The sequence below is a fragment of the Stylophora pistillata genome, chromosome 13 (genome assembly GCF_964205215.1).
Source record: "Stylophora pistillata chromosome 13, jaStyPist1.2, whole genome shotgun sequence".
Classification (NCBI taxonomy): domain Eukaryota; kingdom Metazoa; phylum Cnidaria; class Anthozoa; order Scleractinia; family Pocilloporidae; genus Stylophora; species Stylophora pistillata.
The window spans coordinates 11,919,996-11,932,748 of NC_142531.1; the positions used below are offsets into that span (position 1 = coordinate 11,919,996).

Sequence of the window (12,753 nt, forward strand, 5' to 3'; positions counted from 1 at the left end):
CGGCTCCACCAAAAGTTAGACTCATGAAAATGACAGGAAATTCTATAGTTACCTTTTATGTGGTTACTTCGTAAACTAGAAAAAATACAAAATGCTCTTCTGATCTCATCTTTCTGAAAAAAAAAAATCGATAATGTCGGCCTACGTCCGTAGTCGGTTAATTTTTTTCTGTCGATACTCGGTAATTTTTTTTTTCGTTTTGTCACGGTAATCAGTAGTCAGTATTTTTCGCCCTTTGTCGCTAGTTGGTTAACCCCATTCACACCTTCATGATTGGTGTTCAGCCTTTTGTTAATAACCGCAGCTCGCAAGAAAGGTAAACTGAGTACTGACACGTATTATTTTCCTCAATTCTTGTATTACATAAATGAATATTGTGGTGGTGTCCTTCAATTCAGTTATCTTTTTATTTCACCAAGTGTCTTATTTGTTAATGGAGACCAAAACATTGACTGGTAAGTCATGGACCTACATAAAAAAAATATTTATCTCTTGCAAGGGTTTTTAACAGGTGGAATTAACCTACAATATAAATAAGCGTCTATAAACAACGCAGAGCTCGAAATTTGAGAAGAGAAGAGCCAACAACTTTGCCGTTGCATCCAGTCGTATTAATTTAAAAGGTAAATCGATAACTATTTTGTTGTAATAACATTAGCTCGAGTCGGATAACAGGCGTTCAGTAGGTAAGTCAGAAGGCTTTCTAACTTTCAGACAAGCTCTGAAATGTGAGTTTTGACGAAGAGAAGACTTTTACAGCATCAAAAAACATTGACTTTATAGAGATTTTGTTTTGAGTCAAAATTTCATCTTCCATTCCTAAAAAAAAAAACAGACATGCCATCTAACTGATCGTTGAAAGGCTCGGTTGTAATTCAGTCGGTAAACCTGGAAAGAGGTTTATTAAGTAACTGTAGTACGTTTTTATCATCCTCTCTAGGTACCCCGTAATCGCCTTAAAACAAACCTTGCCCATAACGAGACTTATCAAGGGAATAGTGTTTTGGTATGCTCACAGCTGACTGAATTTGTATTTGATAGTTATCTCATGACAGTTCTCACAAGGGTTTTTAATGTTACCTTCAATTTTGTACGCATGCATTCGCGTTTATAGGTGCAACAGGCTTTGCTCAGTTACATTGGTACATTGATCACACTCGCGAATTAACTTCACTGTATCTTCATAAGTTAAAACGGAAAGAAAATAATAACCAACAATATCCGCAGAAAATATCCGTTCTCTATTTAGCAATGTTCATTTCCCCAGGTTGAACTAGAAAAAGACGCGAAGTTTATAGATACAATGGTTATTGTAAAAACAAATAACAGGAAAATTCCACACAGGTAAGGTTGACTGAAATTATTTGATGAAAATATTCTCTTAATCTGTTTGCTGCCTTCATTTTCTTGGCTTGTTGGGTGCCAGCTATAAAAAGGGACTCAAAAATACAAATTACAGAGCGCGGCAAGTTCTTAGCTGTCCTTGATCAACCTAGCTAATTGAGTGAACTCAAATAAATGCTCATGAAATCAAGTTTTACAGACCATCGTAACATGATGTTAACTGCAAAATATATTTTCTAGATGTGCTTTGCCATCTGCGTATAATAATTGTTCTCCATGGGCCTGGGACTGGTGGCTTAAATATGGCCAAGATGACGTCATCATCAAAGGAGAGGAGACTGCGCAACAGCATACAACCAACACTGCTGACCAAGAGCAGGCTTCGACAGACCTCTCCGAAAATAAAAATTTAGGACAAAACTAAATGTAGTTTGATTCAGAACGAGCCAATTCGCCAAGCTAGCTTGGTACTTTTATTTAGGGTGAGAATTTCAATTTCGAAGTTTCTCAACAGCACGAATTCTTGGTCTGTTGTTGATGGGCCGTTATCAGTTTTATCATGCCACCTTCACAGTTTAAATGCGCTGTATAAACGTGAAATGAACGTACAACCATCCAGTGATACTGGTGCAGTACTGTAAACAACAGAACCACTGAGAGCAGGTCTTTTTGTGAGTTCAGGCTTTGCTCTCACATCTTTCTTAGACTATATGTTTATAACATCGATGATCTTTTAAAATTCATCTCCGTCTGATCGATATCCTTATCAAGTTAACCCACACACATAGGTTATTGTTTGTTATTATCTTTTTTGCTACACTTTCGGTTAAACAACTGTTTAGATATTGATTAAATGTCAGAAGTTATCCTGTTCGAAAACATGTCTTCTACCTTCCCTAGTCAAGAAAACGATGTCGTTAAGGTAACCGAGGATATCATCTTGGCGGTTTTATTTTAAACGAAGGTTTTTCGTTGATTTTCGAACTTTGCTAAGGTTGAAATAAGGTTGATTTCTGCTTAAACATTTTTTTTGTCGTGATAACTTTCTTTATCCTCATGTCGGAAGTTCAAGCAGCTTCTTTGTGGACTGAGTTCACGTGGAAGTGATCTCTACATCTGCTGCTAAGTGTCTAAATTGTCTTTGCTTTTAGTATGAAATCATTACATGAAGGGGATATCGATTTTGACTTTGTCGTCTAATCAATCAATCACCAATAGCGACAGGAAGGGATAGCGAGATAGGGATAGGACAACGGTTAGCACACTAGACTCGGGTCCGAGAGGCCCGAATTCAGGACTTGGCTGGGGTAATACTTTGTTTTCTTGAGTTAGATACTTTAAATCTGACAATGCCTCTCTTCGCCTTGGAATTGAAATGTGTACGTACTGGTATCAGGGAAATCTGAAAAAATTCTGTGCGGATGAGGGTGAGGGGGAGGGGCAACCTTGCATTCGACTGGCCTCCCATTCAGGGGGAGTAGCAATTCTCCTAGCCCCTTCATGCGGAAATCGGACTAAGCCTCGACTTGACCCTTTCTTTTCACCTCTACTAACAGCTGATTCACTCCTCTTTAATTGCGTGCTTACTATGAGGTACACGCTTTTAGATATACAGTCGGCAATCGTGGTCCACCGACTAACCTTGGAAGATTAAAATTCTTGATTAAAATGCTAACCCAAACATCTCCACGAGACTCGTGCAAATGAACAATAGAGTACTTGATACTTTCCAGTAATGCAGTCAATCTTCGAGTCCTTAAGCCAAGATAAGAACTTAGTGTAGGTCCAGTGCAAGGTCAGAGGATTAAAAAAAACAAAACAAAAGGAATCACAACTCGACTACTTTTAAAAACTGACCTTCAAGTTCAAAGAATCTCACAACTAGACAAGACAGTCAAAACCAGGAAACCATCATCAGACTTAGAAAAGCTCGTTCCAGGATATCAAAATCTCGATGAAACCCAAGCATAACACTCTGCATTTGACGAAACGTTTCGTTTCAGCTGCACACTGCAGCAAAATAGCAAGAATTTCTCTTCATAGCAAAAGGTGTTTTGTGACTCATCTCAAGTAAGTTGTGCTCTGTGATTGTTGTCGACTGACCGCCGAAGGATCAACTTAATCCTTTCTTAATTAAAGCGCAAGTGCGATTTGAAGAAAGCGTGACTTTGCTCTAAATGATATTGAGAAACATTAAGTACGTCACAAGCCATCTAAGGTATGTTTATTTTTAGCACTATAGTCAGTCGTCGATACTCACGACCGCATTGAGAGTTTCTCGAACCACTTCGAGCCAGAACTTATTGAAAATGCTAGCAGTGAAGGTCTTTCTTCTTGGATTTACTTTAGTTGCAACTGGTAAGTATTTACAAGACATGGTGTGGTGCTGTTCTTCAAAATATTAGACTGCGTTTATTAGGAATGTAAGTCGTAGTTGTTGTCACGTAAGATTTCTTTTGCTCTTTACGTCGAGTTGGGGGCGCTTCCACAGTCATTTTTGACAGAATTTATATGAACTAATTTGACGCTTTTGTAAGAAAATGTCTCTCAGCCGACAATTGACACTTTAATCCACGAAACTAAACTCTACACGCAGATGGTCGCATTTTATTCGACGACTGAAACACACCTCGAAACAACAACCTCGTGGTCGAAAACCTAATTTATATGAGAAAAACTGTTCAGTCCTTCTTTTACACTTTCTCTGAAAACCTCTTTGATCTCTAACTTCCTGTGCCTTCGAACTTCACGGACCCGCGCCGCAATCCTATATTACTATTTAATTCCGAACCCCTATAAAGCATACGTCTCCCAGAGATTGTTTCCTGTTACTGTGGCCGCAACTTGTTTGTCTCTAATTAGCACGCAGTCACGAAATATCGAAACCCCAAATACAGAACCGGCCGGGATTTTTTCGTATAACTTTAGGGGCCGACCATTTAACTTTTGACGGGGGAGGGTGGGTGATTTCTGGTCAGCAAGAATTTTTTTTTCTAGCAATCTGCTGTGCAGGATATTTTTCTCTGTTCTAAATGCATCTTTTTTTCTGTTACATTTGGGCTGCATGCAATTTTTTTCTTCCTACAATAATAATAATAATAATAATAATAATAATAATAATAATAATAATAAAGTATTTATTTAGCGCTAAGCTCGACTAGTTCTCCGTAGCGCTTTACAAAATTATAGACTAATTAACATAGCAATTAAATTATAAAAAATCGTAAATTAAAAAGCGTCTTTGAACAAGTATGTTTGAGGTTCCTCTTGAAAATTGCAACAGATTCAGATGTTTTCAGGGAATATGGTAAATCATTCCAAAGCTAGGGACCGGCAATGGAGAAGGCACGGTCACCATAGTTCTTTGGAAATGTTCTTGGAACCATCAGGAGCATGTTTTCAATTTGTACAAATTGTTCACGGTCCATGAGATATGACTTAATCCATTGGATTACTTTTCCTTTTACACCAAATCTTTGCTCTAGTCTTGACAACAGTATAGAATGGTCTACCGTATCGAAGGCCGCAGATAAGTTTAATAGTAGCAAAACAATAGAATGGTTCGTATCAGCAGCGCGTAGGATATCATTCTGCACTTTAACTAAGGCGGTTTCTGTAGAATGGAAAACTTTATAGGCAGATTGGAACATCTCACCCAAGTGGTGCTTCGCTATGTAATCGGTAAGTTGAACCGCCACAGACTTTTCATTGATTTTAGAGACAAGGCTTAGGTTAGATACTGGTCTAAAATTAGCAAACTGGTTGTGATGAGCATCGGGCTTCTTTAGGAGAGGAGAGACAGAAGCAGTCTTGAGAGATTTAGGTACAGTAGCTGTATCGAGTGACATGCTAAATATCTTCGTAATAACTGGAAATAGCACTTTAACGCATCCTTTAAAGACGATAGATGGGATAGGATCTAATCAGCAAGATTTATTAGAAGATTTGGCGGCGTACTCCACAATGTGCTTTACTGTTACCTCAACGAAATCACAGAATGACGTTGAAATTTCAGTAGGTGGCTCCAAAGTGAGATCATTGCTGATTGCATCTTGTTTAGCTAACAGTGAATGGTAGATTTTGTCAATCTTCTCCGAGAAGAAATCAGCAAATGAATTGGCAAGCGCTGCGTTGTCATGACAGATAGGATACCTCTTGGGAGTTGATTCTGCAAGAGCTTATGTACGGTAGAAAATAACACCTTTTGATCAGATGAGTGCTGTTCGATAATTGATGAATAGTAATCAGATCGCACTGGTTTACATAACGCAGACGATCAGACGGCAATCTTGTTAGGCGCCACTTTCGTTCAAGGTTCCCTCTAATTCTCTTCTGCTCAGTCACTTCAGGTGTATACCATAGAGCCTTTGGTCGAACTGTAATCCAACAATGTTTTACTGGAGCGTGTTTGTCAATTAGAGAGAGCAGTGTAGTATCATATTTGTCGACCAGTGAGCTCAGATCTGTGAATTGTTCATCAGAGAAAGCATCAATAAAGTCAGTGCAAAAACTCTCCATATTCAAAGTGCGTAGATTTCGACTAGTTACCGGTTTTTTCTCGAAGTTAGATTTTTGTAGGCGTAGTTCACAGAGAACAGCATGGTGGTCAGATAGTCCAGGATCCATGATGTTATATGAATTAATTAACAAGTCATCTGATTTTCAAATAACCAAGTCAAGGGTGTGACCGTGTATATGCGTGTCCTCCATGACATGTTGTCTTAAGTTCGAATAATCAAGAAAGTCCAGAAACTGTCGGGCATGTTGATTGTCTGGGTCATCAATATGGAAATTAAAGTCACCAGCAATTATAATATGACTAGTAGGCTCAGCATGAACTTGCTCTAGGAGTCGTGAAAAATCTTGGAAAAAAGCTATGTAGTTTGAATCAGGTGGTCGGTAAATAATCAAAAACCTGATGCACTTGATAGATCTAAAACGAAGATCCATTACTTTGAAAGATGGAAAATCATCTGTAAGTATAGATTTTATTCTGAGGTTGGCTTTAAACAGCACGCCTACTCCTCCCCCTCTGCGATGCAATCTTGGAACATGAAGAAATCTAAAGCCAAGAGGGCACATTGTGCCGATTTCTAACTCATCGTACTTCCCTGGACGAAGCCATGTCTCGGCAAGTGCCAGAATATCGATGTTGTTATCCACAACATAATCCTTGATAGCAATAGCTGGTTCTGTCCTCGTGTACCGGTTCACAAGAGCCGATACAAAAGACCGAACAATACACAACAGCTAACCAATGACTCCTAAACAAAGAAAGAACAATGGTAATTCCCTTGTGAACTGGTACACCAGGACAGAACCCAATAGCTTTATTTCTGACGGATCTGATGTTAAATAGAACAAATAATGTGTTTTTTGTAGTGTTAGTTTGATTAGGCTTTGTAGTGGCAGTTGACTTAATTGGAACCAGTGAGCGTGAACTGTAATTGTTGATGGAAGGCGCATATTCAGCATCAATGCGTGGAGTAATCCTCACAGGAATTGAGTTATTGTGTTCTTGAGTAAAATTAGTATTCATATTTGACGAGTTTGAGGTTGAATTATGAATAGAGTGAAATCTTTGAATATTGGTATATGTTTCAGCAAATAAGTCCATTAAATCTTGTTCTTTGTTAGTTAGCGTAGAGCTAATGTTTCTGTAAGCATTAATAAATATATCCATGAGATCTGTAGTCGACTGTTGTACAATAATCGATGTAGAATCAATTGACCGATAAAGCAATCCATGAAAACCAGTAGGACCAGGATTTTTAGAGATATCTTGATGAACAGTTATATCCAAAGGAGGATCATGTCCTGGGATAGCTAAGCTTGTGATTCCATGCTTGGTAACTTTGAATTCAGCTCGTCGTGTTCTATGGAAACCATTTCTTAATGATAGCTTGATAGAAGTTGTACATCGATGATAAATTGCATCAGTAGGACATTCCTTAAATCCTTCATGAGACTCATTTTCCACAATCAGGTCATAAAAATTATTACGCTCAATGCGAAAATTTGCTCTTAAAATGTAAGAAAACTGCAGGAAAATCAAACATTGCAGGAGCGCCAAATAAAGCCGACCAGCCATGACGCACCTTTTGTATATCCTGACGCACCTTATTCATGCGCATTGCCATGGGTTCGAAGGTAAACAAGCGCTTGCAGGAAATTGTTTTTCAAAATCACCCACACCTCCCCCTCCCCCCTCAAGAGTTAAATGGTCGGTCCCTTAAGCGCAGCATTTGGAACCAACCCAGAATAAGTTAAAGGAGCTACATCATTGAAAAATATCAAATTCCATGTTGTCGAACGTCTGTACAGTAAATGATCACAGCTGACGTAAAAATGTGGTAAGTACACAAAAACGGGCTCGTAAAAATACCAAGCTATAACAAGTCGTTCTACGTATCATATGTTAAATCACTGAATAAAGGGGGATTTTCGATAAGCCGGTATTAAGGAACGTTTCGGGGACAAAATCTTACTCCTTCTGTTATTTCTCTACTCATAAAGTTTTGCTTAATTTCGTTTTAGTTTGTTTTAGTGCAAAAGAAGTATCAACCTTACCATATACACCCGAGCACTTGGTTTACGTATTTGGATCCGAGGGCGTTGACATCATTGACCCGAGGAGCAAAGAAGTGTTGTACAAGATCACTGATGGTATCTGCACTAAGTCGAACAATCGCTTTTCCAAGTAAGGCTGTGAATCCTTTGAAAGAAAATTTAAATAGAAATATCCCGATTTGACCGACCGCATTTCATGCTATCAAAGAGGCACAACAGCAAGCAAACAAATAGATAAACAGGCTGATCAACCCACAGGCAGCCCAAGCTCACTACTAGAAAAGCAGACGTGACTCTTACAGTGTTGCGCAACGTTTTATATTTATAAAGGTTTGTATGGGATGTTATCGGTTTGCCTTAAAAGAGAGAAAAAATGTCTTGTTTTGAAATAAAATGGACTTACCTTATTTCCTTGTTGTTTTCTTTGTTGATTACCAGCGTCTCAGGCCATTTTGAAGCGTTCTCGGCGAGTTAGCGCTATTTTGGTGTTCAACTCTAGTGAGCTTGGGCTGCCTGTGATCAACCTATTGACAGGCGGAAGGGCCGATTCAGTGACCAGACAGACAGAATAAATGAAAAACTGACAGACAGACTGAAATCCGTGCAGACAATTCAACCAAACGACTGAGCAACTGACACACAGAGACAGACAAAGAGACAGACAGCTGTCATTCCGTAAGGGGAGTCACGTAATACCGACAGCATAGCATATTTTCCCTAGTGCCTGCACTAAACCAGATCGTAACTGCAACAGGGGTAGTAACCTGGATTGCTCCCAAAAGCCATCAAAGCGCTGCTGTTGGACTCCTCAGCAGGAAACGCCTTACTAGGGCTCCAAAAGTCTGAAATGTTTTAGTCGCTGAAAACTTCTGGTAGAACGAATCTACTGGTAGAACGAATCTACCCTGACGTAGACACAATGTGCCTTTCATTAATGATTCTTTTATCTTATTATTCTAGGAAAAATTGTTCTTTTGGAGGAGTTATCTCTGTTAAGGATGCACTGATTTTCTTCAGCGACAGTCCTGGAAATCGAGTTCATGTTATTGATGTGGAAAAACAAAAGGTACGATTGGGCATAAGAATTCCTTAGCATTATTACATATCTGGGGCGCCTACGTATGCTACTCACCAGAAAAAGATTAAAAAGAAGGAAATTAAGATTTGAAGAGCAATGGGCTGCCTGATCCCGTTTAGATATTGTTGTAAATGATATTCCTTAGCTTTAAGCCATACAAATCGTGAACATTTCTCAGTTTTTTCTCTTTGTTTGTTTGTTTGGTTTTCTTTCTTTCTTTTTTTTTTTTTTTTTGCATCATTCCTGTAAAGAAAGTGTTGTCAATTTTTTTACAACTGACATTTTCAAATAGATAGGTGATGCACATGGAAGATAAGCCCCACTCACCAGGGAGGGATAAAGACTTGTTACATCTATACGTTTATTTCAAGATCTACTAAGATGTACTAAATATATCCTCATCTTTGAAGGTTAAAGAGACAATTGCAACCGGAGGATATCCTTATGACTTGTATTATCTCCCCTGGCTGGAGGAGGTCTGGGTTCACACGTGGAGTAACTCTGCTTTTGACGTCATCAGTACTGCGGGAAGTCTAAGGAAGACTCATACCGCCATTAAAGCGCATGTGCAACCAGGTTAGTACCAAAAAGACGTGGATATAACTTGCTAATTGTTTTATCGTAAAAAAAAATATGATGTTCTCTTATATCAAATAATCGTTACCTTATGCAAACAACAGCATTTTCCGAGTTTTTATTTATTTATTTTTTTATTATTGCAGAATTTAAAAAGTACATCATATCAGACAATCGCAAATCTAACCATGTCACCTAAGTTTACCACATCTCAATAAAAAAAAAAATTTTATCCCATCCAGTGGGAGGTATATTGACCCAAGTCGCTTCAGAAACCGTAGTGAGCTCTCGCAGGACAAGCTACCAAGCTCACAGGTAGTCTCCTTCGCAGCCGTTGTTTGGGCTCGTCACGCAACGCTCCCTCCCCCACCAAACAACGGCTGCGAAGGAGACTTGCTCACAGGCGGCCCAAGCGTACTTTATGTGATTTTGGGGTCTAAAGTTCATTAACGGCAACAACTAACATATTAAGATCGAATTTTAAGCCTATGTGTGGGCCGTTAAAAAAGGGAAAAATTATAAAAAAGAATAAAAAGTTTAAAAGGATAAAAAAAGCGAGGAATAAAACGTGTGAAGTCTCCTTACCTTTTTGCCAGCCTGCCTTTTTTCCGTAGCCGCCTTGTTGCCAACGGTCGTTTTAACGCTGTTTTGGCGACCTCCTCTGGGGTAAGGTAACGAATCTGATCCAACCGACGCGTCGGCCAACGTGTCGGCCGACGCGTTGATGCTGTGTTTTTGGACTTCGCTAAGGCGTTCGATCGCGTAAACCATAAGATTCTACTGCATAAACTGCGTACCTTTGGAATAATAGGGTCACTGCTAGCCTGGTGTGGTGATTATTTATCGTGTCGTAAGCAGAGAGTTGTGGTGGATGGCAAAAGTTCTAGCTGGCTGAATATCACATCTGGCGTGCCGCAGGGGTCCATTTTGGGCCCCTTGTTTATTTTTTTATCATCATCAGTGATTTGCCAGAGGTAGTCCAGGAAAGCTCTGTGGCACTTTATGCATTTGGCCGACGCGTTGGTCAACGTGTTGGCCGACGCGTCGGTTGGATCAGATTCGTTACCTTTACCCTCCTCTGTAACGCGTGCGGTGTCACCAGTCAACTGTATAATAGGGAAATTATAAAAAAAAAAATTAAGAAAAAATTAAAAAGATAATAAAAGCGAGGAATGTATCTTGCGAAGTCTCCTTACCTTTTTTCCGTAGCTGCTTTGTCGTTTACGGTCCTTTTAACGCTGTTTTGGCGACTTTCTTTGTAGCGCGTGTGGTGCTACCGGTTAACTGTGTATAAAAAAAGGCGGGAAACTTCAACCGGTCTCGAAGGCCAATAAATTCCACAAAAGTCGACCGATCTTCCTCAAATTTCCACCCACGAGAGTGCTTAGCTATTACCTACCCGTTCCAGCGGCAAAAGTTTCCAAGTTCCGCTGCATAGATCTGAGAGCCGCTCCGTTTTACCACCCATTCAAGCTAAATCGCTTTGTAGGTACGCGTAACCCTTTTGCCCTTACTACGGAATTCAAATATCAAAGCGCGTCGGGTCGAATTACGCGCACGACTCCCCAGACGGTGTTATTTGACAATAGGACAAACTGAACAACCTTCCTAACGATCCCCTGCGAAAGTTTTTTATTTGGTAAGATGAGCTTTGATATTTGAATCCAGTAGCTTTTACTGTCCTTTTAAATTTTTTCTTAATTTTTTTTATAATTTTCCCTTCTTTTCATGGCCCACACATACGCTTAAAATTCGAACCTGTTAGTTATTGCCGTTAATGAACTTTAGACCCCAAAATCCCACACAGTGCGCTTGGGCCGCCTATGCCAAGCTCGGGCTCAAACTGATCCGCCTAACTTTGTTCTAACACATTATTAGGGACTTTGAGAAAACCACGACCAAAACCACGACCTTAGTAAGGAAACCTCGACAGCAATTTAGTCCCGTTTTTACTTTAAATTCAACCCTATATTCTCATAATATACCGCAGGGAATGTAACACCTTCAGAAATGGTAGACGAATCAAGTTTTTTTGCAAAATTCTTAGGAGAAAAGAAAGATCCTTTTTTTTCGGCAATGTTTCCCCACACGTCGCTGTAGTGACATCTTGAACTCCACACTAAATCGTTTTTTATTCAATCTAATAGGTTGGACTCATGGTTACATGTACGCTGACCAGCAAATAGAGGATGGAAAGGTGGGCTATGTAACTCACATGTTCAACCCAGGTATTCATCAGCTCGACTTGTCATCTAAGACATACAAAGACTTCGTGAATGTATCAAACTATGGCTGCAGAGGAACTTTCAACTTTGCGTACAGCTTGGTCAACAAACACGGGTTTTTTGACTGCTTTAGATCCAAGACACTCCTGGAACTTGACATGGCTACTGATCAGGTTGTAAGAAGCTATAATTTCACAGGGGTACCCTACGCTTCTAAATACGGCCGTTACATTGTAACTCTTTACAAATCCGTCAACGAATCAACCAACATGCTCCTCGCCAGTGAAGTGGTCATCCTTGCCGTTTCTGACGAGGACAGCGCTCCAAATCAGAAACCCACTGTGAAAATCTCTGGAGGTGTCAGTAAACTAGTGTTCGACCCCAATAATATCGCTGTAGCCTATATCAGCCTCGTGTACCTCGATAAGATTGCAGTGTTAGATCTCAATTCCCTTCAAGTGAGCTACATTGATGGAGTCGGGAGTGTGTTGACGGCACCTGGTATGCATTCTGTGAGCCGTTCTCTAGTCGTGGCAGGGCCCTGGATTGTAACACCAGCTACGGCTAATAATTCCGTTGCCGTAATCAACATGGCTAGCCGTGAGGTAGAGGGCATGGTACAAGGGGTCGTCCAGGGCTTACGTATGATTGCCGTACGTCAGAAAGTTCCTGTTCCTTCATACGCCGCAGAGTTTATCCATTTTTCGCCACTTAAGCTGATTTTCACCCTGCTATTTGCTCTACAAGTGACCGTTGGGTAAACCAAGAACTTTTCATAATACTTTGGTAGCGATGTAGAAGATAGCTTGATAAGTCTTCAGCAGAAACCATTGTCAGCCTAACAACAGAAAAGTGTATTTTGAAACGATTTGTATGCTTACCACTAGAAATGATTGATTGAATAGTCAAGACACATTTATATTTTATACGACCCCGTGTGCATTGCACCTGATCTTAAAT

General features: G+C 39.8%; 1 protein-coding gene and 1 long non-coding RNA gene across 5 annotated transcripts; both read left to right on the forward strand.

Annotated features, from left to right (window-relative positions):
* Positions 1-500: 500 nt before the first annotated feature.
* On the forward strand, positions 501-1,958 carry LOC111322169 (uncharacterized). Of its 4 annotated transcripts, none has more exons than XR_002694042.2 (4): positions 536-623; positions 941-1,006; positions 1,268-1,344; positions 1,585-1,958. It is a non-coding gene; the product is annotated as an uncharacterized LOC111322169 (long non-coding RNA). The 4 variants fall into 4 exon arrangements; XR_002694043.2 differs by having other exon boundaries at positions 584-686; XR_015994519.1 differs by lacking the exon at positions 941-1,006 and having other exon boundaries at positions 501-623.
* Positions 1,959-3,543: 1,585 nt separating this feature from the next.
* On the forward strand, positions 3,544-12,719 carry LOC111320222 (follistatin-related protein 5). Its single transcript, XM_088742734.1, has 5 exons — positions 3,544-3,702; positions 7,882-8,044; positions 8,875-8,980; positions 9,403-9,568; positions 11,716-12,719. The coding sequence occupies exons 1-5, from the start codon at positions 3,654-3,656 to the stop codon at positions 12,552-12,554; spliced, it is 1,323 nt and encodes a 440-aa protein (XP_088598860.1). The 5' UTR covers positions 3,544-3,653; the 3' UTR covers positions 12,555-12,719.
* Positions 12,720-12,753: the final 34 nt, after the last annotated feature.